At 40.7% G+C, this 25,651-nt stretch overlaps 1 protein-coding gene across 6 annotated transcripts in view; it reads left to right on the plus strand.

Moving 5' to 3' along the window:
* Positions 1–3,512: 3,512 nt before the first annotated feature.
* The window catches only part of NKTR (natural killer cell triggering receptor), a 36,935-nt gene continuing 14,796 nt past the window's right edge, over positions 3,513–25,651 (plus strand). For 2 of the 6 annotated variants that reach the window (XM_035129005.3, XM_035129007.3), the window contains exons 1-9: positions 3,513–3,718; positions 5,246–5,340; positions 9,526–9,600; positions 10,184–10,291; positions 11,994–12,038; positions 14,031–14,118; positions 22,576–22,605; positions 23,543–23,688; positions 25,407–25,632. In XM_035129005.3, coding sequence (XP_034984896.3) covers positions 5,283–5,340; positions 9,526–9,600; positions 10,184–10,291; positions 11,994–12,038; positions 14,031–14,118; positions 22,576–22,605; positions 23,543–23,688; positions 25,407–25,632 — 776 coding nt within the window. In that variant the 5' untranslated portion in view covers positions 3,513–3,718; positions 5,246–5,282. Of the gene's footprint in view, positions 3,719–5,245; positions 5,341–9,315; positions 9,601–10,183; positions 10,292–11,993; positions 12,039–12,329; positions 12,358–13,934; positions 14,119–19,694; positions 19,723–22,575; positions 22,606–23,542; positions 23,689–25,406; positions 25,633–25,651 lie in introns of those variants that run through there. The other 4 variants (XM_088653939.1, XM_088653937.1, XM_088653936.1 and 1 more) reach the window with 4 other exon arrangements.

The following is a 25,651-nucleotide window of genomic DNA, read 5'->3' on the forward strand; positions in this document are numbered from 1 at the left end:
CTTCTCATCCGTTATCTCATAATGGATCCACCTGCAGCAAAGTACTGTACTCAAGCTTGCTTTGCAAAACAGAAGGTCAATGCTTTTCCTTGCAGTGAGGCACTACACTGAGTTGCTTCCTTATAAGCGATTCCTTTTCTGCTTTACACATATGCAAAGAACTGGGCAGGAAAATACTGTACAATAAGAGGGTTTAGAAGAAGAAATCCTTCTCCCAATCAGATCTTGGTTGAAATGCCCATGTTCTCTTCTTCAAGAGGATTAGAGGAATATCCCACCCATGTTGGATGGCACAGCACGGGATAGTCCAGCTTCTAACTTTCAAAAGAATAATTTTTTATTGATATGCAGTTTTTACAGGTGCAACCAATGTGGTGCCCTCTAGATATTGTTTGATTCTAACTTCCATAATCCTTTACTATTGGTGATGCTGGCTGAGGTTGATGGGAGCTGTAGTTCAAGAATGTCTTGGGACAGCTGTGTTGGCTACCCGTTTTACAAGGTAGACTCACAAAATACTGCAAGTGTGTGTGTGTGTGTTAGTTGCGTCGATTCTATGAAATCACTGTTCTATAGAGGCCTGGATACTTATGAAAACATTGTCCAGTGTCCACACAACAGTAGAGGTTACAGCAATGGGAAAGAATGTATTTCCTGAATGCAAAAAAATACTTATTATGGTTTGAGTTGCAAGCCTTTCTTCCCAAAAAAAATAATGATATTGAATGAAGTCATCTGGCAGTACCAGCATCACTGGAGGGAAATGAGTGCTGCTGCTGCTACTACTGCAGAAGCAGAATAAAAAAAATACTGGAAGGTCCTGGACATTTGGGGTGCGTATTGGGGACCAACTAGCAACACTAGGCTTGGGGGGCCCGGAATTCTGGTGCCAGTCATGTTGGATCCCCTGCAACACGTTGCAGAGCTGCACAGAAGGCCAAAAACCTAGTAGCGGCAGTGCAGTTTTTCAGAAAAAAGACAATTTTCTGGAAAAAAGCCCTGCCACTTTACTTTCACCCTCCCTTTTCGCCAGCAATACAGAACAGTCACCTGGTGTCTGGATTTGATCCAATGTAAATCTATGAGATGAATGGGTTTAGTTTCTGTTTCCACTGAGTTGCCATTTCCCCAGGCTATTAGTGTCCTTTTGAGATTACAAAACTCTCAAGAGATGGCAAGGAAATATTTTAAGTCCTTTTCACCTTTTCAAGTTATCTTTAAGAGATGCCTGGAGGCTTTTTGCTCTCATCTGTCTATTTGTTTCAGTTACAGGTAGGTAGCCGTGTTGGTCTGACATAGTCGAAACAAAATAAAAAAATTCCTCCCAGTAGCACCTTAGAGACCAACTAAGTTTGTCATTGGTATGAGCTTTTGTGTGCATGCACACTTTTTCAGATACCTTATACATAGCTGCCAGGTTTTCCCTTTTCTCATGAGGAAGCCTATTCAGCATAAGGGAAAATCCCTTTAAAAAAGGGATAACTTGGCAGCTATGACCTTATATCAGGCATCCCCAAACTCGGCCCTCCAGATTTTTCGGACTACAACTCCCACCATCCCTCAGGACCAGTGGCCAGGGATGATGGGAATTGTAGTCCCAAAACATCTGGAGGGCCAAGTCTGGGGATGCCTGCCTTATATACTAACTGAAGTTTCTGAGATGTCTTCAAAGGCATAACACGAACATTTTAAGGATACCAGGTCTTCACCCAGAAATGGCAGCTGCTCATTTAATGCTGCAATCCTGTGCACAATGACTTGGGAATAACTCCTACTAACTTGCAGCTGGAATGGGTTGCGGGCAGGTTTTTTTTTTGCAGCGTCTTGTCTTTTTCATCCACCAGTTTGATCCAGTTCTATTATTTCCACAGAAATTCCAATAAAAAGAAAAGTGTTGCCAGCAACCCATTTGTAATTTCTAAATGACCCATATGCAGTATCTAGAAACATCCTCAGTAAACATAGGACTGGGCCCTAGCAACTCTGAAGCAGTAGAAGTGGCAGCTGCAAAGCAACTTTCCCTTCATGCTGCTCATCCATGGTGACTTAGAAAGTGCTAATTTGGAAGCTTTTCATGTTGGCATCCTATGTGGCAGCTGTAACGTAAGAAAATGCAAGTGATTTACAAGGCAGAACTTCAGGCCGCAAGTGTTACCTTCAAAATTTGTGCAGAAGGGGTACTGGGATATATTATTGGTGGCTGCTCCCAGACTCCCACCCTTGAGAAGCTGAACTGGCTCCCTCTTTGTTGTCTATACAGTATTGTCTGCACTGACTGGCAGCAGCAGCTCTCCAGGATTGCAGATGGGGGTCTCTCCCAGCCCTGCCTGGAGCTGCCAGAGATCGAACCTGGGATCTTCTACAGGCAAAGCAGATGCTCTACCACAGGCATCCCCAAACTTCGGCCCTCCAGATGTTTTGGAGTTTGGGGGTGCCTGCTCTACCACCTTTTCCTGTTTGGAAGTGAAATAATGACACCTTTCAAGGAGAACCACATCAAAGCTGCTTCTGCATTTCTTTATGGATGCTTCTTTATTTTATTTCATAAAATGTATACCCCACTTAAATGGGGGTCAAACCTACATTGGAAAGCAAGGTAAGAACAAGAACATTTTGACATTTCCAGGAACAGTTTTCCTGGCCTGGCTTGGAATGAAAAGCCAGCACTTTTTTGCATTTAGCATTAATGCAGCAAGGGCGTAAAAACATGACCAGGTGATTGCACCTCAGGTTTGCTCTTTATGTTGGGAGCGGGGAGAAGGCACTTTGCACGTGCTCAGAGGCACACAGGCCACAGAATGCTTTTTCCTCCCCAAACAAGACATTTGACCTGCGCAACCTCCACAACGTTAAGAGATAACTGACATTTTTTTAAAAAATCTTCCTGAATGGCACTCTGCACACGCCCAGAAGCAATAGGACCGAGGAAACAGTTTGCACGCATGTGTGTGTCTGAGAGAGAGGGTTGTAGGAAACAAAACATGCCAACCACTCTGACGACCCTAATTTTAAGCCTCTGGTTCCCTAAAGAAGACAGCATTTGAAAAACGAAATATAATTTACAAAGTTCCCCCTCACCGTATTTGCGCCAACTGCCATATCCCAAAAAAAGGCGGGAGGGGACAAGCGCGAGACTAGAATTTCTCTCGCGATATTACAACGTGGCCGCCGTCGCCCGCTTATTTATTTATTTACTCCTCGCGCGCTCCCGCCCGCTCTCTGCTAATAGAGAGAGAGCAAGGTGGGGGGGGGGACGACTCACCGCCTATGTGAGGCTGGGGGGCGGGGCCTGTCAACGTCACCGCGCCGAGCGCTGCTGCTGTCGCGGCGGGAGACGAGAGAGCGAGAAAGAGAAGGTGGGAGCGGTCGGCGGGCGGGCGCGCGCGCGCCTCCGATTGGAAACAGGAGGGGGAGGGGCGTGAACCTTTTGCAGCTGACCAATGGGATTGCGGGACGGGGTCGTGAGGAAGGCGCTCGTACGGGGTTGCGGGCGCGCGGCCGAGAGGCAGAGTGGGCGGGGCCGCTCCGTTTCCTCAGAGAAGTCCGTTAATGGCGTCCGGCGGGTAGTAGGTCTCCTGCTGCATCTCCTTGTGGAGGTTCCCCCCCCCGGGTGGTGAGGGGAGGCGGGCAAAAGGGTCGGGGCAGGGGGCGTTTCGGGGTGGGGAGCGGGAAAACAAAGAGCAGGTTCCGCCGCCGCCGTCAGCGCCAGCGCGGCCAGGTAAGAAACGCCGCCCTGACTCCACGGGGTGGGGCGGGAGACTTCCCGGGTGCCTTTAATATCCCCCCTCATCTTCTCTCAGGGAATCTCCACACCACCCGATTTTGCACAATGGCTTCACGCCCCGCCCCCCCTTTTTTTGCTATTTACTCTCCAGGCCTTATCTAGGCCAGTGTCGTCGACTCTGGCTGGCAGCAGCTCCCCAAGGCCTCGGGCAGATTTGTTGTGGTTTTGGTGGCAGGTGTGGGGAGCTGGCCTGGTAAAGGCCTGGGTTTTAGTTAGGAGGACCCTCTGCCTGGTTTCTGTTGCCTTGCTTTCGAAACGCCCCATGCCCCCCCCCCTGCAGGGAGCCCTCCCCTCTGAGGACGGGCAGCCCAAAATATAAACATTTGGCTTGGACAGCTCCCCTTTGAAACGATAGGGCCTCCTCTCCTCCCCCACTTGTACGTGGTTTTGTCAGTTTAATAAAATTTTATACACTGCTTTAGGGCTAGAAACAAAAGCAAAGCAGTTTGCAAAAAATATAAAACAGTAAGATCAAGGCGGCGGAGGGGAGGACAACCATACTTTAAAACATACAGAAGCTGAAATGCTAAAACATAAGATTAAAATTGCTCCAGAAAGTCAAATTCTGGACATTCTGAATGGTATTTATAGACCAGGAAGCCTTTGGGGCTTACAGTAACACATTTCTGTGTGTACAGTATTTAGTCCTTGGAACAAACCACATCCTCCTCAGGATTGAGAAATCTAAGTTTTGCTACTGTGTTATAAATTAATTCAGCTCTCATGGGGTTCATAGTACACCAAGCAGTGAGGCGTATGTCTCCTTCATATGCCCCAGAAATGTGCTGTGTGTTATTAAGAAATGTCCTGTGTGTTATTAAGTATATTAAGTACATTAACTGAATCACCTTAAAATGCTTGTAGGAATAGGTTGTAAATAGTTGTGGTAGCATATTGAAGGACTAGGAGGGGCTTCTGTCACATACAGATTTTACAGAGAGGAAAGCAGTATTTTTTTATCATCCTCTTTCTAAGGTGACGTAGATCAGAAAGGAAATATAATTTGCCTTGCAAACTCCCTCCTCAAACAAAGTTGGGGGTGCAAGTGTTCGATCTTCCCTTTAGCTGATAAAGCAGGCTAAAATAGTACATCTCCACTCATAAAATCCTTAAGGGGCTTGAGTGCTTGATACTCTGTTCCAAAAGTTGAATGAAGCCCATTGTTCTCTACCCTGGAATCCTTAGTGCTAGCATTAGCAGGCTCTTCTTCTTTCTACTTCCTAACAGAATGTGGGTGGCAGGAGCTTGTCTCCTCCCTTGTTCAATTTTTCATTTAAAATAGAAAATGTGATTTCCATGTGGCTCCTGTGAAATCTGCTGTAGCAGTTATCATTGGTTGCTACGTCATGTGGGTGGAGGATTGTTTTCAAGCTACAATAAATAGCCTTCTGCTTCTCTGTGACATTATATACAACTGTTGTTGAGCAGCTTGAATTCTGAAATGCTTCTCTTTTTCTCAAGGTGGTGAGGAGGAGAGGTGCTTGGGCTTCCTGCTGCCATGGGGGCACAGGATCGGCCTCAGTGCTTCTTCGACATAGAAATAAATCGGGAACCAGGTAAGAGTTGGAGGGGCTCAGAGATTGCTGTATGATTGAAAAGATGTTTGAATTAGGTCAAGCCCTGAAACAGAAGTATGTGCAGCCAGTGTGTTCCGTCTGTGGGCCGGATTGAGAAGGCGATTGGGCCACATCCAGCCCACGGGCCTTAGCTTGCCTACCCCGGTCTAGATAGATGACTGCCATATTTCACATTACTGTGGAATTGTCTTTCCCCCGCTCTGTGCAGCACTCTGAATATGTGATAGGCTTTGTTAATTTTTAGCCGTGTATTGGGAAATTGTTTCAAAAGTCATATGTGGTGTCTTAAGCATTTTAATATCAATAGATAAACTGAACCAATGTTATAGGGTAGTGTAGTAAAAGCCTATCTGTACCGTAATCCCTGTGAGATGAGAGAGCTTTGAACGAATGAGTGGCGGGGTGGGGGATAAAAATATACAGCGGGATAAGGAAGGATTTGAATTTGAGAAGGGTTGATAGGGTAGGGTTTAAACACTTGTATGTTAAAAACTCTTTGTGTGTATTGTGAGATGCAGGAGTTAATTTAGAAATCTGCTGGGGGTAAACTCCAGAACCTCTCAGTGTGATAGAATGAACAAATATTGTAAATTGAGATACAGCAACTCCCCACTTACACGGGGGTTATATTCCTGGGTGTACGTGAAATTGCATCTAGTGGGTTCAGTGGCGGGTGAGAATGAGAAAAACAAATTTCCTGGATGCCTGCCTCTGGTCCACCCACTTTTATTTATTATTTTGCCAAGTGCATAACGCTGAACATGCCCAAGTTGATGCCTGTACTGTATATGTAATTTTGAGGATGCATGCTAATCCCTAAAGAGTATGTGTTTGCTCTCATGGCCAGAAGGGAAAGCAGAATCATGCAAAACATTAACAAGTGATTCTTCACTATATTTATACCCCATTTCTCAGACAAAGGTCTCAAAAAGTAAAGTTTATTAAGGCTATTTAGTCATGTTCTCTTCTGGTCTCTGGCAGTCAAGTTTCTCGGTTGTTCCCTCTTGGTGGGAGGCGACAGGGGAAGCTGCTGATATTCCATCAGGTGGAATATTTAAAAAAGAACAAAGCACACAACCGGTACTGTGATATTCTTGGTTTTCTAACCACAGGAATCTCTTTGGCGTGTACTGTTCATTCTCCTTCACACAGAGTGCTATAGGAATGGATGAATGATCTGTTCTTAGTCAATATGTTTTGGAACTCTGCTTTTAGTCACATCTGGAAGGCAGTCTTGAGCTGTCCTTGTTGAGTAGCTGAAGTTAGTAGTGTAGCTTAGGGAAATGATGATAACCAGTATGTGGGGAAAGTGGGCATCATTATTTTGTATTTGTAACTCCCTACTATAGACACCTCAGCTTGCTAGACTGTCCAGATTTCACAGTAGTATGTGCAGTATGGATTAATGATCTACGTATACAGATGTCTGAAACATTCTTGCTAATCTTTAAAAGACAAGTGAAAATTTACCAGAAATATCAGGCCTTCAGAATCATCTATGCTGCTCTGGATTTTGCTCAGTGTCTTGTTTTATTGTTACTACTTTTAAAGTATTTGGATATTGATTTGATTTTTTTAATGGCTATTTTTGCTTATGTGGTTGCAGTAGTTTCTTTTTTTTACTGCTTCATGCACTTTTAATGGATCAAACATTATACATTAGAATAATAAAACAGGGATTCAGCACTTTTTCTGTTTGGTGGTAATATTCTTTCAAAAAACATTTTTAAGTTCTTCAGTATGTAGTGGTTTAGGGTGGAAAGGGAAGCATCCTGCTCAAGGAGCAAGAAGCATTAGAGGGAGCAGGATTTAGTGACGTATCCTTGACAGGAAATCTAAGTAAGGGAAGGGACGGATTTCAGATGAGACTGTCCATCTCTCCACTTTGACTTGCCTACAGTAGAAAATAAATGGATTTTACTGGCATGTAAAATGTTCTAATTACCATAGTGCTAAATTGGATCCTTTAAGAGTAGTCTTAGTGGTGTTAGTATCTCATGTCATCTGCATGTCATTGTAAGAAAATTAAAAGATATAAAAGGCTACTTCTAAATTGTGTGTTCTCAGACTTCATGTGAGTGAGTGCCTAGTATAACTTTATTATAGCAGCTGAGGGAAGTGGCAGAGTGCACAGGGATTCATATTTCAGAACTGTAGAAGCAATTAGTTGATCAGGGTTTTCTAGTGCTTCATAGACTACTGTTCTGAGTCTGTTCTAAAAGTATGCCACACGAACTGACTAGAACATGTATTAAATCTTTTTACTTTTTTTAAAAAAGGAAAGGACACTGTTTCAAATTAAGTTATAAAGAAGGGCCTCTCTAAAATCAATAATGTATAGTTGGTGTACTCCTCCACCTACCCTCACATTTACTTTAATGTTCAAAGTATTTCTAAGACTATACGGCCAGTAATTTAAAAGTAGTGGTGTGAATTTTTTTTCCAAGTAGTGAGAAAGGCTTTTCTGTATTTGGTGCATAGTACTGAGGAATAAAATATTGCTGAGTGGAAAGTTCCTTATCTTTGTTGGTGGGGAAGAATGATATGAGATGGGCAACACCCAGGCTTAGTTCACACAAGCATCAGATGACCAAATGAGGCAAAATACCTTGTCCGTGACCTGTGTGTTTTCTGTATGAACGGATTTTGCTTGTCATTTGTTCTTGGTGTGGAGAATATTCAGTCTTATGAGGCCTCTCTTGCAGTTGCAACTTAAAAGAAGTTACCTCTGCATCAGGAAGGACTAAGCTTTACTTTTCTCTTCATGTGGAGGTCTTTTTTGTGAACGACTCTTACCTGTTTAATATACACTTGATAAGTCTATAATTCAGATTTTTTTTAAAAAAAAAACCCTACCTGAGATACTGAGATAGTATGGTATTTTTCCCACATGCTTTCTCCCGTTGAAAATGCCTATGATGTTACTCAAGTCATTTGGGGGGGGGGCATTTCACTTCCACATAGGTGAATGTTTGAAGCTGTAAGCCTACCTTCCTGCCACTTGTGAAAATCCTTTAACCCTCCTCTCCTTGCTGCCAGGAATCTGCACAACTGGGAAGAGATAGAAGGGTAGAATGAGTGTAAGCTAATGGCTCCTGTTGGGGACAGCAACACAGAATCTGCCCACTCTTCACAGGTTTATCCAAAGCTCCACTGCAGGGTAGCAGTATGAGAAGTCATAAGTGTCTTTCCCTTTCTAATGCCAATATACCCTGTTTCTCATATTTTAAGACATACCCATAAAATAAGCCATAGCAGGATTTTTAAGCATTCAAGGAATATAAGCCATACCCCGAAAATAAGACATAGTGATAGGAGCAGCAGCAATGCCGGCCGCGGCAGGAGGAGGAGAAAAACAATAAGACATCCCTTGAAAATAAGCCATAGTGTGTTTTTTTGAGGAAAAAATAAATATAAGACATGTCTTATAATATGAGAAACACGGTACTTATTGGCAGGGTGGGGAGGTTATAGAGGAGCCAACAAAGGCAGGCAAAGGCAGGTCCTAGGTCACGAATCCTACTCATTCTTATTGTCCCCTGACTCACAGGACACATGTAGGCTATAGTAGGCTGTGCAGTTACCTGCTGTTATTAACATTCACTGAAGCACTTGCATTTGCATTTTTTCAAGCTTCAAGTAATGCACAAATGAAAAAGTTGCTTTGCTGTTAAGTACTACAATACCAAGAGCTCTTGAAAGCGACCTATATATTAGTGCGTTCTAAAGGAAGTGAAGATGTTCTGGAAGAAAAATACCTTGTCGTAGGTGCTTACCTGGGCTCTTTTTTCCCTCCACTACCTAAGCCTGTTGTGTACTAAAGGATAACAGATAATAACTTGGATCGATATTAGCCCTGTATAAGAATCAGGCTTCCTTGATCACCTGTGGGAAATAAAAATGGTAATCAAGCACATCATTACTCTCTGGTTGTACATCCCCACCCCCCGACAGACAGAATAGGTGTCCATTCAGTCTTCTGTTTTTGCCAGTGCATTTAAACTTTCCAAATAATTACCTTTTACAGAATTACAACTAAACTTGTATTTTGTTTTGTTTATCTCCAGCAAGAATATATGGAAGTACAATCACTGAGGAAATGTGACTATTTTATCCTGGGTATTACAAAATTGCAAAGTAACTATATATTTATTCTTATTACAGTTGGTCGTATCATATTTCAACTTTTCTCTGATGTGTGTCCAAGGACTTGCAAAAACTTTCTCTGCCTATGTACAGGTAATCTTTTTTCCCATAATTGAATAATTTCCATAATTGAATAATTGTTACTATGTTTAGGTAAGTTGTGGCTTCATCATTGCAGTGCCCACAATTGCTGACAGAGGTGCATTTGACAAGAGGCTTCTTTGCATGTTTTGTTACCCCTTTTTACTGTCTACTACTACTTGCACTGAAAACCAGAGATCAGCCAAATGGGAGTTGTTGTGGTAATGTGAATGTGATATCTCTCTTGAGCCCAGGAGATTAAATCCTATTTAAACTCTCCTAATCTTTCTGAAAACAACCCTGGAGGGAAACAACATCTGCCAAGTGATAAAGAAGAAGAAAATCCTGATGTGATCATTAAAAGCCACATCTCATTTGCAGTGTTAAAGCTTGAGAGAAGAGTGGAAGAAGAATCGGCACATCTCTAAATATCTTTGTGTATATAGTAGAAAAGTACCAGTGTTCCTTTTATCTGTAAACCTGATTATTTTGCAGTGTGTTAATGCTTTGCTCTGTATTTCTGTTCAACTTTAGAGCAAGATTATTACTTTGGGAATTTTTAAGATAGTAGCTTACATATGTTTCCTCCCTGCAGGAGAAAAAGGAATTGGAAAAACAACTGGGAAAAAGCTCTGCTACAAAGGCTCCACATTCCACCGTGTGGTTAAAAACTTCATGATACAAGGAGGAGACTTCAGTGAAGGTAGAGTCAGAGAGAGATTAAGATTCCCCCCCCCCCCCACCTACCCTGCCCCACTCAAGTAGTGAGGGAATTTGCCTTGTAGTGTTTTTTTAGAATTAAGGTTTTTATTATTTTTTATTGGAAATTTTACTACTGTAGCGTTTGCTGCAATGGGCTCCTTTGGGAGGAAGAGTGGTATACAAATTAAAGAAATAAAATTAATCCATCTTCAAAGCAATATAATAGTAAGATGAGGTGCTAATTGTTAATTATTATTATTTACTTATTTATTTATTTCTACCCCGCCCATCTGGCTGGGCTTCCCCAGCCACTCTGGGCAGCTTCCAACAAAACACTAAAATACATTTAGTTGCATTTAGCCAGTGTGGTGTAGTTGTTAAGAGCGGTAGACTTGTAATCTGGGGAACCGGGTTCGTGTCTCTGCTCCTCCACATGCAGCTGCTGGGTGATCTTGGGCTAGTCACACTTCTTTTAAGTCTCTCAGCCCCACCCACCTCACAGAGTGTCTGTTGTGGGGGAGGAGGGGAAAGGAGATTGTTGGCCGCTTTGAGACTCCTTCGGGTAGTGATAAAGCAGGATATCAAATCCAAACTCTTCTTCTTCTATCTGAAATTTAAAACATTGCCATGTCAGTCATCTATGCCCAGACATGATAAAATTATTTCGTGAAAGTCACAGGTGTAAGAACTTAATTGCTCCTGAATGTTATCATGTAACATTCTTCATGCATGAAGAAGTTCAGATTAGAATTTGGGCACGGATGTGTTTTGACTGATAAGACAATTTGTTTAATTTCAAATGTCACCAGAAATACTCACATGATTGTGCATAATCTGCTGAGTGTAGATCTAGTGGATTACATATGTGCAGTAATCATACGTGCCATCTCACAGAAAGTTCACACAAGTGAGATGTGAAGAAATCTTGTTAGGCAAAGTGACCTTAAGTGGCACTTAGACATAATATGTTCAGAATTGCAGTGTGAATGTCCACTACTGCTCTGTTCATTAAACTGCACTTTGGTTGCTGTGGGTTTCTTCACCCCTGCTTCAAAATGCCTATCTTTATCCTGAACTGAAGCCTTACTTGGAAAGTAAGTGTGAAGTCCACCCATGCCAGATGGAAATTATAGGCCCCATTTCAATCATACTTACATAGGTTCCCCCTTTGCCTCTTCCGGGGGACTTGGAGTACTTCCTCTCAAAATCGTAGGCTCATGCCAGTTAGCACACTTGGCTGCTCTTCTGTTCTGGCCTGAGTCCACCACTACTGAGAGTTTGCTTGGTGTCAAATGAATTTAGGGCAGGGATTGAGAACCTGTGGCCCTTCAGGTGTTAGATTCCATCAATCTCCGTCAGCGTGGCCAGTGGCCAGGGATATAATCAGGCAACATCTGGATGGAGGTTCCCCTGCAACAGCAAGCTGTGAAATACGTGGTTCTGAACAAAGTGTTGGGGCAACTTTCCATCCTTGTATGTTAGCCTTGTTTTGGATACTCGATTTGGCTGTAAGCTTTCTGTAATTGAGCTCTACAATGAGGTTGAATGATAAACTATGCGGTTAAAATATTTAATTAAGCTGGTCCTATTTAATCTTTTGCACATCAAGAGTTCAGAATTATACCTGTACACACTATCACTATACTAACCATGTGAATCATTCCAGTTTGACATGGTTTAATGCATACTTTTTAAATAACTAGGTAATGGAAAAGGAGGTGAATCTGTTTATGGAGGATATTTTAAAGGTAAGGTCTAATAGTTCTTGATCTCTTGCTTCAGTTTTGAGAGTTTTTATTCATGATGCATTTAATAAGAAGGTCTACTTAGATCACCTTTGCATGAAAGTAACGTTGCATGGATACTATCTATGTGCATGACTTGTAAATGAATATATTGTAATGTTAGCATTAACTGTCAAAACTTATTGCGGCTAATGTAGTGGTTAAACATGACTTCAGCATGGAGGCTAGGCAACTTGATTCATGACAACTCCTATCTTCCTGCCTAAAACTGTCAACATATTCTTTTGTTTATAGAGAATGTGGTCTTTTGCAAAATGAAAAGGTAAGAGACAAATGCTCAACACAAATTCAAACTGTTCCCCTGCCCCCTTCCTAATAAACATTTGGACCACTGATAATGAATTTGTGGCTGGGTAAATATAGTTTGGAGAAAAGCCTAAATATAGTTTGAGAGACTCTAAGGTGGTCTTCTCCTTGGCAAAAGAAATAATTGGGATTCGAAATACTTTTCTTGAAACGTTTTCCCTTACCCTATCCCCCACCCTTTCAAGGTTTGTATGTATATTGAATTCTCAAAATATTTTTCAGCATGTAGCTGTTTTTCATAGGAGCAATACACTTATGTTTGTTCTTTACTAAACCTGTGAATGAACTGTTTCCAAGAGCTTCCTTTTATTAGTCATTGATTCTTAAACAGAAACTGGATGGTTCTGGTTGGAATATTGGTTGCAAACTTGTGCTGAAAGTGGTTGGTTGGAATATGCACCAAATCAAAATATGCTTACCAAAGCTATGCTCTAAGGATGCTTAAATACAGTTAGGTGGCAACGGATACTGGCCTTTAATAGTAGTGTATAGACAAATCCGTATTCTAAAGGTTTTTGGTTCTTGTTCTCTAAGATGTTATGATGGGTAAGTACAAATATTATGGTACTGTGTATTTGCAGCTTTGCTGTTCAGCCATAATTATACTTTTGTGTACATATGAAAGGGATCACCTGACTAAAATTAGTTTTGCTCAGCTCCTCTATACCCTTCCATCAAATTAACGTTTTACTCCTAACGACATACTCAGACCAAAGCTTGAAAGGAGGGCACAGGGCTTTCTCCTCTGTTTTGTGGAAATTATTTTCATTCGCTTTTGCAATTGGTGGAACTGAAGTGAGTTTCGAGAGATGATATGTTTTGAGTGTTGTTTTCTCTATAGATGATCAGTATTCCACTCAAGGCAGGTTTTATAAACAAAAGTATCCAACCCTCACTGTAATTATGCAGTTCAGCCTTTTAATATGCTGGTCATTAATGGTCTGTGAATTACTACCATCCAGCACCATTCTTACTCTATTGCTAATATATTGCTAATTTATTAGTGTTCCAGGGGCCCCCTCATCATTTTAAGTCCTGGAATGGAAGAAGGCTATACAGTACTTAGAGTCAGCCAAATATGCTGTCTTATTTCACAAAGGAAAGGGGGCATTAACTGACCATTGAATTTCTTAAATTGTGGAAAGCCACCCTGTGGTATTTCCCGACCCCCTTCTCCATAGTCAGTAGGGTTGGACTGAACAATCCAGATATAGTTTGGTGATAGTGTGCATAGTTTGCATGTCCAGGATACCAGTATTTGCAAGTGTAGATAAATGTTTCCCACAAATCTTGGGTATCTGTTTCCTGTCAGAGCAACAGACCTAGGCTGAATGGACCAATGTGCAGACTAACAGTCGAAGGCAGCTTGATAAAATCTATTTCTGGTTTTTTTTTTATTGTAAAGCTATTATGACTAACAACAAAACTCCTAAATACTATTTAACAAATGTTGCTGATTTGTTGATTGTACAACCTATATCTGCTCTTATTATGTAGATTGCTTTTTAAGTTTTCAAATTTTCCTGGTGAACAGCTGGAGAATTCCTCCTTGTTAAGCTACTGATCTTTTTTGAAGTACTTCAACCCAGAGAAGCTAACTAGCCTGTCTTTTCTTCTTTCTTGAAACAGATGAAAACTTTATTCTGAAACATGATAGAGCATTCCTTTTGTCGATGGCAAACAGAGGGAAACATACCAATGGTTCCCAGTTTTTCATGTAAGTAGATGTAATGTGAGAGCTGAGTTTTATTAAATGAAGAAGCGCTGTTCATGAGAAAGATGGTATTGCAAAAATCAACCATCAAAAGTATTTGTTGCAGAAAAAAGCAAAGGACAGTCAAAAACTCATTCATCTCACAAATTACAGAAAACAATTCTTTTTTTAGATATATTTTTTCTAGAATAATTGAATTGGCTTGGCATAAAAATAGTATTTTTGAAATAATTCAATAATTCAATAAATCCCACTTCTGTGACAAATTTTGTCCCAGTTCAGCTCAGAACTGTTAAAAAGCCCACATCAGAAGTATCCCTCCATTCTCTCATCTGCCAGAGGTCTAAAGGGGGAATCTGTACATGCACAGCTAGATACACAGAGGCTCTTTTTGAGACCTTCGTTTGACACCCATAGAGGGGGGTTGGATTAGATGATTCTATATGATCAGGAGCAGAGCAAGCAGGAATGTCCATACTGGGCATGGGACCAGAGAGGGTCCTGCTGCCTTCCATGGATTCCCTGAAATACATAGTGAGAAACATCTGAAGCAGACTACTCGACACAATATACATGTGTACAGTACTTTAGGTTTGTCATAAAAGCTTTCCATATCATAACACAGTACAGACATTCCAAATGGGTTATCCTGCACATCTTAAATTGCTTTGAGTTTGGACAGATAAACTGAATGGCAAAGTAATATACTTCACAAGTTTTCGTCAACAAAATTTCATCCCTGGTTCATAAAAATATTGTGAGTACCACACAGCTCTTAAGCTGAAGTGTCTTCCCAGTCATTCTGTTTTCAATGTGCCCCTTTTGGTATTGAAAATATCTTCCATTATTTTATATTAACATTTAAAAAAATGCAAGCTTTATTCACTGTAGACTTGTGTTTAGGAGGATCTGGTTTTTTTGTTTTATTTTCATGCTGGTGTGTTTTCAGAAGTGCTTTAGAAGAATTGCAATCCAGATTGCGCTATTCAAAACTTTTATAAACTTTGCCATCTTTCTTGTTGGGTAAGAATGAATGGCGCTTCACAGCCGTGTTAAAGGAGTATCTTGGCCAGGACTAGACGCTTCTTGTTTCAAGATATCTCTGCCTTCATGAAGTTCAGATGAGAGGCATATTTTAGGTTGTTTCCTTTTTTAAAAAAAAAAGTCTGAAAAATGGAAATTGAATATAACCAGAAGAAGAATTGGAAATGGATTTGCTTCATACTTCATTGGGGGAAGAGATGTAGGTTTGTTGTGAATTCTGTTTATCTAGTTTGGCAGAAAGATGGCTTCTTTTGAAACTTAACACTTGGATTAATCATATATTTAGTCATGAGCACAAGCAGTTTGTTCACTATCCTTGCTACCTTCTCTCTTGCTCACACTTTTTCCATTTTTAAGCTTATCTGAACTAGAGAAATAACAACTGATAGTACATTGATCAAGAAGCTACCAATGGGCTCTAAAGTTTCTTTCATATTACCTGCAGGATTGTTTGATTAATAGGCAAACTATTACGAGCTGGATCTTACAGACCAGCTTTTAATAACAGCCAACACCAGAGGAGTTTAAATTGTCTTAATTCTGTAAAATGCTGTTAATAAATAGGTTTATATTTCACTCTAGTCCATGAGTTTAAGGGAAATTTAATTTTATGTAGACACGGTTCTCAGATTCATACATATAGAAACTGATCCCAGTAACTGTCATATTTCTAGGACTGTAATCATTTGCCATCTTTTCTGGGGGTTCCTTACACATTGAACTAGAAAGGGTTGAGTGGCTTAGGCTCTATGGGTTTAAAAAAGATGGATGCAGCTCTGGCACAAGAAGAGCAGAGTGACCCCTGTATTACCTCTGCAGCTACTGAAAGCTCTTGAGCATATTCCATCCACACGGGAAGAGCAAGTAGTTGGTGCAGATGAGGTACAGAGGGGACTTCTCAAGAAGCCTGCCGCATCAGGGCCAGCAGTGGTTCTCTGAGCAGAGAGGCAGCATGGCGCTTCAACAGCTCCTGTACATCTTGAGTTCCATGTGCACAGAATTGCAGCTGAAGCTCCTAGCCTTCATGGATGCAAATGATTATAATTTAGAGGTGCGCTAAGCGCAGTATGCTAACATTATTTTTAGATGCTTCCCTCTAAGTAGCTACCTCCAGTGAACTCCCCAAACAGTATTTTTTTTGCTTGTGTGTGTGTCTGCAGTCCAGAAATTTCTCTTAAATTCTGTTTTTTAAATCTTTCTGGAAACCCAGGAAACTTCTAGGAAACATTCTGAAATACCTTCATGTGTTCAGACCTCTCCTCCGTGCCCATAGAATTAACATCCCTGCTTTGCAATCTGATGGGACTATGTAGGTGGATGCAGGCTGACTTTCAGCACACGCACTAGATTGTAGGGGTATACATTGGCTCTGTGTAGTTATTGAATTATGAAATGAATGGGGATGATTCAGGGGATGTTTTCAAACACCTAAGTAATATTAAGACCTTAACAAGCTGTCTCAAGTTGGATCACAGATCCCTAATTCTTGAGTTGCTGTGTAAACTTTGAGTGCCCCAAATCCTGCAGTTTTAAAACAGTGGCTTCTCTCTCTCTCTCTCTCTCTCTCTCTCTCTCTCTCTCTCTCTCTCTCTCTCTGTGTGTGTGTGTGTGTGTGTGTGTGTGAGAGAGAGAGAGAGAGAGAGAGAGAGAGAGAGAGAGAGACCAAGACCAAACTGAATAGGTTATTGTTGACTGACAAGTCGTTCTTAAAAACTGAATTATTTTCCCAGGGCATTCCATTCACAATGAATAAGAATAATAAGAATAAATTTTATACCCTGCCCTCCCCAGTCAAAACCAGGCTCAGGGCAGCTAACACCAATAAAATTATAATAAAACATAAAAAGCAATTAATTAAAATACAGATTAAAGGGTAGTTTTGAGGGTAGACCCACACATCTGTCTGCCACCGCTCTTGCTCTGTGCAGATCAATGGAGAGAAACATTCTCCCCACATGGGTGAAAACTTGGCGGAGCAGGGGCAGAAGCCAATGGCCCTTGGGGTAACAGAGAACTCCAGAACGGATCAGGCTGCTTCCCAAAGCCATGGATAAAAAGTTGACCCCTACTAAGTGATCAGTCTTAGGCTATTAACAAAACTACTGTTTATACCAGGAGCCCCACAGATTTTGTGGCTTTGGTTTTTTAAATACAGTAAAGATTTATTTTCTGAGAATTAAAGGAGCACATGTGGGACTCCTGCATACAAAAGGGGAATTTTACAGCGCTTTGTGGAAACACCCCTCGAAAATCTCTTGCTGAAGATCAGGAACACAGAATGAAGGACTGTAGTTGGAACAAAAAATCAGCAAGCTGCCCCTATGAGTGGAAGGTTTTCTGCTTACACTATGAGCTGTTAGGATCCTGGCCCAATGTTTTGTAAATATTTTCACAAGTTACTAGTCTCATAAGGTTGCATACTGAGCTACATAGTTTTCGATCAGGTCAGGAAGTACAGCTTTTAAGCCATATTGTCCAGGTTCCACAGTACCTTGCAGTTCTGGAATTGAGTCGAGTTCCAAAAGAAGTTTTGTGATATGGCCTAGAGGAAGATGTTGTTAGAAGAGAGGTGGGGGGGGGGATGTTAGAATATGCAGCTGGGTCCACACAAGCTCAGGGGATACCTAAAATAGATTATAGCATGAGTATGTGAATGCACATTTTTCCTTCCCCCTTGTGCAGCACACACAAACAAATAAGTAAATATTTGGCCTTTAAACACTGTTTTAAGAATTCAGTATTTGTCCACACATGCAACTGGCATGCAGTTAAATCTGCTGAAGCTTAGTTTATGAACAGCTGCAAGTACCGGTATAACAGTTCTACAGCTTTTTCTAAAACATAGCTGGAGGGTGGGGAGGTCAAAATTTTAGATGCTAGAGCTATGGAAGCAGGTATTGTGTTTTGGGAGCGGAGGCTAGGGGGTGTTCAACCTTGTGACTTTTCTACTTTGTGCTTTCATTTGTGGACGGTGGCATTCTATTAAGAGAAGTCTAAAGCAGTGGATTTTACGGGTGGTGTACCTGGTCTTGCTTGTAATGAAAGTTTCTGTGTATGTACAGTAGTGCATTTCTTGGAGCAGTTAATTTCAAGGTACATGGTCTTCTAGTGTAGCTCTCCTACAATATTTTTCACACCATTAACAAATGATTGATTCCTACTTTCTTAACATCTAAACAGTTCTGTTCAGCTCAACTTAAATATGAATAACACAGCTGAATTTCTGTAATGAGTAAATTCAAATAAAACTGACCCTGTGTGTTTGGTGTCACCCATGGGCCGATACACACATCACAATAAACTATGGTTTGTGGCTTATGCCTTTCTGTGAATAAGCAGTCTGCTAGTACTTCTGAATCACTCCTGTTTTGTTTTGCTCTGCCTTGACTGGAAACCAGAAGAACAAACCACAAGCCTTGGCTTAGCGTTACATGCAGACCAGCTCTCATTCGCCCCACCCCCAAGAATCAATGAGTGCTGGTTCACAACACTGCTTATTCACAGGAAATCATTAACAAGGACTTCCAGTCTTACAATCAATTATATTTCAGGTAAACCACTTAGAAATTTTTACAATTAAGTGGTATATAAATTATTTTAAATAAAAGTGATAGAGGATCTCTTAAAAAATGCTTGTTGGTAATCTTTGACGTATCAAAAGAATAACAGTAACACCCCCAGTACAAAATCTTTAGTAATGTACACTCTTGCCAGTGTAAAAGTATTGAAACTGCAATATCACCTCATGGTTCATTTTATATGCTGCAACAAAAAAAATTAAAATTGGTTCATTTATTACTGTTTTTCTGGCCCATCATTCCTGACTATGTTAAGTTTAGGGTTAGTAATGCTGTCTCTTTTCATATGATTGGCTTTTCTGTTTGTTAAAGCTTTACCGCCTTTAATGTTTTCTGTACTGCTGGAGTTTCTTTCTGTGAGGTGAAAAATACTTTAAAATGAGTGTCCATAGTTACTCATGAAAGTATGGACTTCCGTGTTTTTCACATTCTTTATTAGCTTATCTTCCTTTCAATGGTCTCTTATAGCAGCAGCATAGGGTTGCAGCTAACTTCAATTTAGTGGACTTGAGTATATTCATTTCAGTGGGTCTACTTGGAGTCTGACTTTCATTGGATACAACCCATAATATCCTGTACAATACAAATTCATCATCAGATGCCAAAATAACTTAAACTGAATTCTACACATGTGCAGTTGCATACTCTTGAAAAAATTCAGTAAATAATAAGTTCTTTTCTAGGCAAAGGTTTAATAGAGGGCATTGTTTATATTGACACTTCAGTACATTATCAGGACATATCTTTACTGGTATAACCCTCAACTTACTTTAACCTTCTAAATATGAACATGAAGAAAATTTAGAGCCCTTCTTTTTAAAGTGTTCTTGGTTTTGCATACACTTTGAAAACTGCATTCACTTGAAAAATATTTTAAATTTGTATTAAACATAGACTCAATTTTGTCTGGAATTGTACTACAATTTATTTCTTGCCATTTTTGTGTAAAATTTACAGAAACAGTGTTACATCGTGCGCTCCAAAGGTAATGTCTCATTCCTCTAAGGCTGTGTTCTTTCTCTTCTCTTTTTTTTCTGTCTTTCTTGTCCTTTTCTGATCATATGTGCATTAAATCTTGTGGTATTGAAGTTCTTCTTGGGAGGGAAGTACCTGGTTTGAGCAGAGCAGTTTGTCTATATGACACTACTATTTTAACCCCTAAATAAGTATTCATTCTCTCAGCTTGGGGAAAAAACTCAAGGTGTTGTTTTGTGATAGAATATCAAAATATATTAATTACTTGTAGAAAGTTAGTTGCTTTGCTTTTTCGAGGAAGAGGAGCAAGCAACATTCTCTATGCGGTGCTTTTCACTAGGATGAAATTATGCTTACACCTTTGAAAATGTGTGGAATGGGTAGATCACCAGCTTGTGTTCTTAAACTGCAATTGTATAATGGACTTCCAGAGGAAGGAGGAAACATTGGTTAAAACATTGTATTTACAAGCACCTGCCACCTTATTTAACAACATGCAAATACAAAGTTTCAAGTTTATCAGAATATTTAAAGCACGGGGAGGGGGATAAATAAACAAAGAAAAATTATTCTAATTGTTGGTCCAGTGCACTTTTGTCTTCCTCAGTGCCTTCCTGAAAATGTTGTATGTCTGTGTAGTGAAAAGATTCTAAAATCCCTTAAACATTAAAATAAGAAATATTATTTTATGGTGAAATATTCAAACCCTTAATAGTTAATTATCTGACATCCATTTGGAAGCTGGTGGTGGTTGGACTGTAGTTTCTGGTAACTATTTTATGAATTGTAATCAAACTTGTCTTAAACTTCTGTTTTAATTCATGGAATGTGGATTGTTTCACAGTATACATTATTTATCCTTGCAGCAGCTCTGCTAGATTGGTTCCATTTTATTGATAAGGGAACTGAGACTGAGTGACATGCCAGTAGCTACCCAGTGCATCCATTGATGCAGTAAAACTTGAACTTGTAATTCAAGTTCCCATATATCACATGCTGCACCATATGAGCTCTGTAAAGAATCAAATTGTCAAAATGATCATCCCTTTTACTGAAGGGCGGTTCATACATAATCTTGGTGGACGTTGGCTGCCCATTACCCACATAGTTGGAACAACAGCAATCATAACAGGATGCCCAAAGCCAAGTACCAGCAAGGTAATACTTGGTAGCACATTGTGCTCCATCATCTAGTTTTTCAATGTTCTTTGGTGTCAGGAACACTTAACCACCTGCTTAATATTCACTGTTCTGGATAGCTCTCTGAAAGGTAAGAATTTGCTTCAGGTGTGATGCTCAGGTGTAGCCAGACGTCTTTCAGGACGTATAGCAAATCACAGGTTTCCCATATTTGGGTTTGTGCGGTGCAAAACTTTATGTCCTTCGTTCCACATTTCTGCTTACCATATTGTATACGAGTGCTGTCTGGCGAGTGAGGGTCCCAGTATTGCTGTCCAGCAGTCTTGCCCCACCTCCCACAGTGCAGGGCCAGGCCAGTAAGTCTGCCACCCTTTCTTACTCCAGAACAAATGGGATGAGACCTTGGCTGCTACTTGGTGGCAGTGCCTTGAGCACCCTGGTCAAGCAGAGACCAGATGGGCAAGCTCCGAACCTCTCTTTCCTGTAGGGAGGCAGGGGGCTCCTTTGGCCGCTGTTCAGGCAAGGCACCCAAACAAGTATTGCTTTTTGACTTGGTTACCACGGCCAGCGAAGAACAGTGGACCATAATAATGAACCTGCTGGTTTATAGGAAACTTTTAACAGGAATATTTGATTATCTTGAAAAGTGGGACATAAGTTAAGAGGACTTAGGAAGGAGGACTCTTAATCAAAATAATGAACTCTGTGGTGGTTCTTGCTTTTTGTGACAGAAATTCTCTGCGTGGTATGCAGAAGGGGTGCGTGCTATACTTGGGTTATAACTTTCCCCTGAAATCTGTTGTATCATCCTCTTCTTGAGCCATTGACAGATGGGAACTGTTGGAATGTATGACTTGAAAGGTGTTTAGAGGAATGAAATTTCAAATATAGCATTTACCTCCTGATTATTATTTTTTAAATCTCCTTAAAATACAAGCCATTGTAGGAGTAGACAGAAACAGGACTTGGAGTTCAATAAATTAAGAGTCTCAGCTAAGGCTGCAGTCTTATGCAAATTTACCTGAATGGAAGCCCCATTGAATTCGGTGGAACTTAGTTGTGATTAGATGTCAACAAGATTTCGGTGCTAGCCTTTGGTGTTCCTTGACTGCCCATAAATTTCACCAATACTTTTCTAGAACAGTGGCTGTAGACCAGTCTCTAGTGAAAAGATTTGAAGCTGATTTGCAGACCCAGAAGAATAGTGGGAAACCAATTTGTTTCGCAGAAACTGATTTTATCCCCCTTTTTATTTGTCTAATAACTAAAGTTTTGTGTAGCATACGGTGTTTATACAAGCACCTAAATTATTATTGCCGTATTTTAGTGTTGTTGGTAAGAACCAGATGGCAATGCTGTGCAGTAGAGCAGTATGACTCTTGTTGCAATAGATGAAATTTGTGCACATGTACAATTATTTGCCCAATATCAGCCACAGTGAAACTGAGTTATTAATGTATGTGCTCTGTCTGCATGCATATCGCCTGAACTGGAGGAATAACTGAAGTGTGGCTTTATGCTGTAGTAATAGTAATTATTGAAAATACATTCCATTTCCTGAATTTCATTTTAATCTTAAGCTTTGTATGCAAAAATTATTAACTTGTCCCTGTTTTTTTCCTTCCTTTTTTGTTTTATGTGCCACTCTGCCTTTTCACCTCCTCATCTGAACAACTGATTTTTTCCACAAACACAAAAATAATCTCATGTTGATGTTAAGCAGAACTACAAAGCCTGCTCCTCATCTTGATAGGTAAGATACAGATATTTGTTTTCTTGCACTTTAGGGCCATTTGGGCCAAATCAACTGGAAATTTCTCTTGAACGTGTACTTGTAAACCAGGAAGACTCATACATGGTTGTTCTGCTATTCCACCCCACTTTTTATCCTTGTATCCTATAAGATCATTTAGAGTTGTTATTCTAAAATTAAAAGAGCAATAATTTCTCTCCTATTCGCTTTACAATATGCACATGAGATACATATTGGTTGCTGTAGGAGGGACAGTCGGAACACATAAAGAAAATGAACAAGATAGGCAAAAACTGCTTTTTAAAAAGCCCGATTTACTTTACCTTAAAAACAACCTATGTGTGTAATTAAAAGTGTGTAATGGGACCCAGGTGGCGCTGTGGGTTAAACCACAGAGTCTAGGGCTTGCTGATCAGAAGGTCGGCGGTTCGAATCCCTGCAACGGGGTGAGCTCCCGTTGTTTGGTCCCAGCTCCTGCCCACCTAGCAGTTCGAAAGCACCTCAAAGTGCAAGTAGATAAATAGGGACCGCTCCGGCGGGAAGGTAAACGGCATTTCCGTGTGCTGCTCTGGTTCGCCAGAAGCAGCTTTGTCATGCTGGCCACATGACCTGGAAGCTGTCTGCGGACAAACGCCGGCTCCCTCGGCCTATAGAGCAAGATGAGCGCCGCAACCCCAGAGTCGGACACGACTGGACCTGATGGTCAGGGGCCCCTTTACCTTTAATGTGTTACTCCATATGTGTCTGACAAAAAACGTGTAACAGGGCATAGCATATTGGCTTTGCATTTTGCCAATAATTTTAAAGCATTCTTAACCCAACCTCTTTTTAAATGAATTTTCTATGTTAAGGATAACATTTGTTGCATGAAGTCACTCCAAGCAATTGCTGCTTGCATATAAACCAGTGCACCTTTTTGCATCTTCTATTTCTGCAGTGTACATGTTGTCTTTGGATTGGTTATTTCTGGTTTTGAAGTAATAGAACAAATAGAAAATCTGAAAACTGATACTGCCAGTAGGCCGTATGCAGATGTGCGAGTTATTGACTGTGGGTTGCTGGTTACAAAATCGGCAAAGGATGGTAAGCCATTGCATACTTCCTCGAAATCTATGAGAAAATATCATAATTTGTATTAGATCTAGGTACAGTATTCTGCAAGTTCTAGAAACCCCTTTTTATGTGCTTTTACTATGTTTCCATTTTGTAACATTATACTGAGTTTGGTCATACTACTGTGTTGCTACATTTGGGAGAATGTGGGCTGCTGAATATTTATCAAATAAGCATATTGGAAAATACTCATTTGTTAAACCTAGGATAATATAGGAATAGTAAAAGTGTGCTTCCTTATTAAATCATAGTAAAACAGGACATTTTCATGATAAAGTTGTCTGCGTAGAATGAGTTTACTCTCTAACGTGAGTGGCTAACCATTTTTAGGCCAAGAGCTGCATTGGCCCATGGTCAGTCCTCTTGTGGGTCAAAGTGTAGAGGGGTGTGTGGTCATTTTATTTTTAACAATTAAAGACAAATCTTGGGATAATAAACCTTTTGGCATCATAGAATAAGTTGGAATGGTCAGTGTGTGTGTGTGTGTGTGTGTTAATGACAAAATGGACTGGGGGCACATAGTCCCTTTAGGGGGCTATAACAAACCTTAGGGCATCACGACAGGGGACCCATAGGAGCAGTAATAACAATAAGACAGGTTGGAGTAGGGGACCCCAGAAAATCCCTTGGAGGCTGGGTGGAGCCTCTGGGCATGTGTTAGCCACCCTTGCTATAACACAATGCATCTGTCAGCACCCAACTGTTCATGATTTTGTTTTTTAAGATGGCCCATTATTTTTTACTCTGCATAAGACCATGATCCGGCCAGATGTAGGCATAACTTTTCCCACAGGAGAGTGTGGTGCTCATTGAAGACCTTCTTTTCTCCCCAGTGTGCCCTTGGCCTCAGTTGTACCACAGCCATCACTACCAGTGTCATAACTTGTGGACCAGGTTGCTAGACAGAAGATGGGGGCTGGCTGTGTTGGAGGTGCACACTGACCCCTGATGGAAGTAGTGGCCAGAGAAAGAGATGTTATGGAGGGCCTCGGAAAGAAGAGGACTTTCCAGTGGGCGCTGTTAGACTAGCAAGTGCAGATAAATTGCATCCCAAAGTCTTTTATATTGTGTGCGCATACCCTCAGCAGTTGTAGTTTTTACATTAAACAATAAAGCACCATGAGTATCCATTCTTACGTCATCTTTAAGCTAGGAAAATGAAAGCAGAAAGGAAAAGTTTGGGCGCCAGCAGTGGATCCTCTGGAAGAACCTGGATGAAAGAAGTCTTCAGGGCTATTTACAAATAAGGCAGGAATTAAGATGTATATTTGCTGAGGGTGACGTTGAGAGTTAAATACTTTTACAATATCAGCTGCTGACATATGGCACAATGCCTGTCTTCCCACAAATAACCAGCAAGTTGAGTTTCTATGAATGTATCTGGATGTGTTTTCTCAGGGCAAATGACAGTAAACCATGACTGCATTGTACAGCATTAAATCGTCTAGCATTTGGTTAATGCCAAATTGCCAGTGTGGCCTTTTTATGTCTGCCCAGTGGTCACTCAGTTTGGCTATAACTAGCATACCGGTACTATCTCAAATATTTAGAAACAAACAAACAAAAAAGTGTAATAATCTAATCACGATCCCCAGAGTTCATTGTGTTTGTGGTTTTACCCATGCTGAATGCGAACCCATATGTTCCTAGAGTGAATTATAAAAATGTATTAACTTTCCCATCCTAAGCATTGGAGAAGAAGAGAAAGGTGTCTGCTCACTCAAAAGCTTCAGATACTTCCACCAGCAGCTCGTCTACTTCATCAGAATCATCATCTGACAGTGAATCTGAAAGTGAGAGAAGTAGGAAAAGGAAACACAAGAGGAGAATGAAAGCTAAACAGTCAAGGAAGCGACGAAGGGAAGAGAAGAAAAAGGAGGAACCCAAGAACAAACGGGCATCAAGCCAAAGAAGGTATCTAATACATTATCAC

This window comes from Zootoca vivipara, chromosome 11 (genome assembly GCF_965207765.1).
Source record: "Zootoca vivipara chromosome 11, rZooViv2.hap1.1, whole genome shotgun sequence".
NCBI lineage: Eukaryota > Metazoa > Chordata > Lepidosauria > Squamata > Lacertidae > Zootoca > Zootoca vivipara.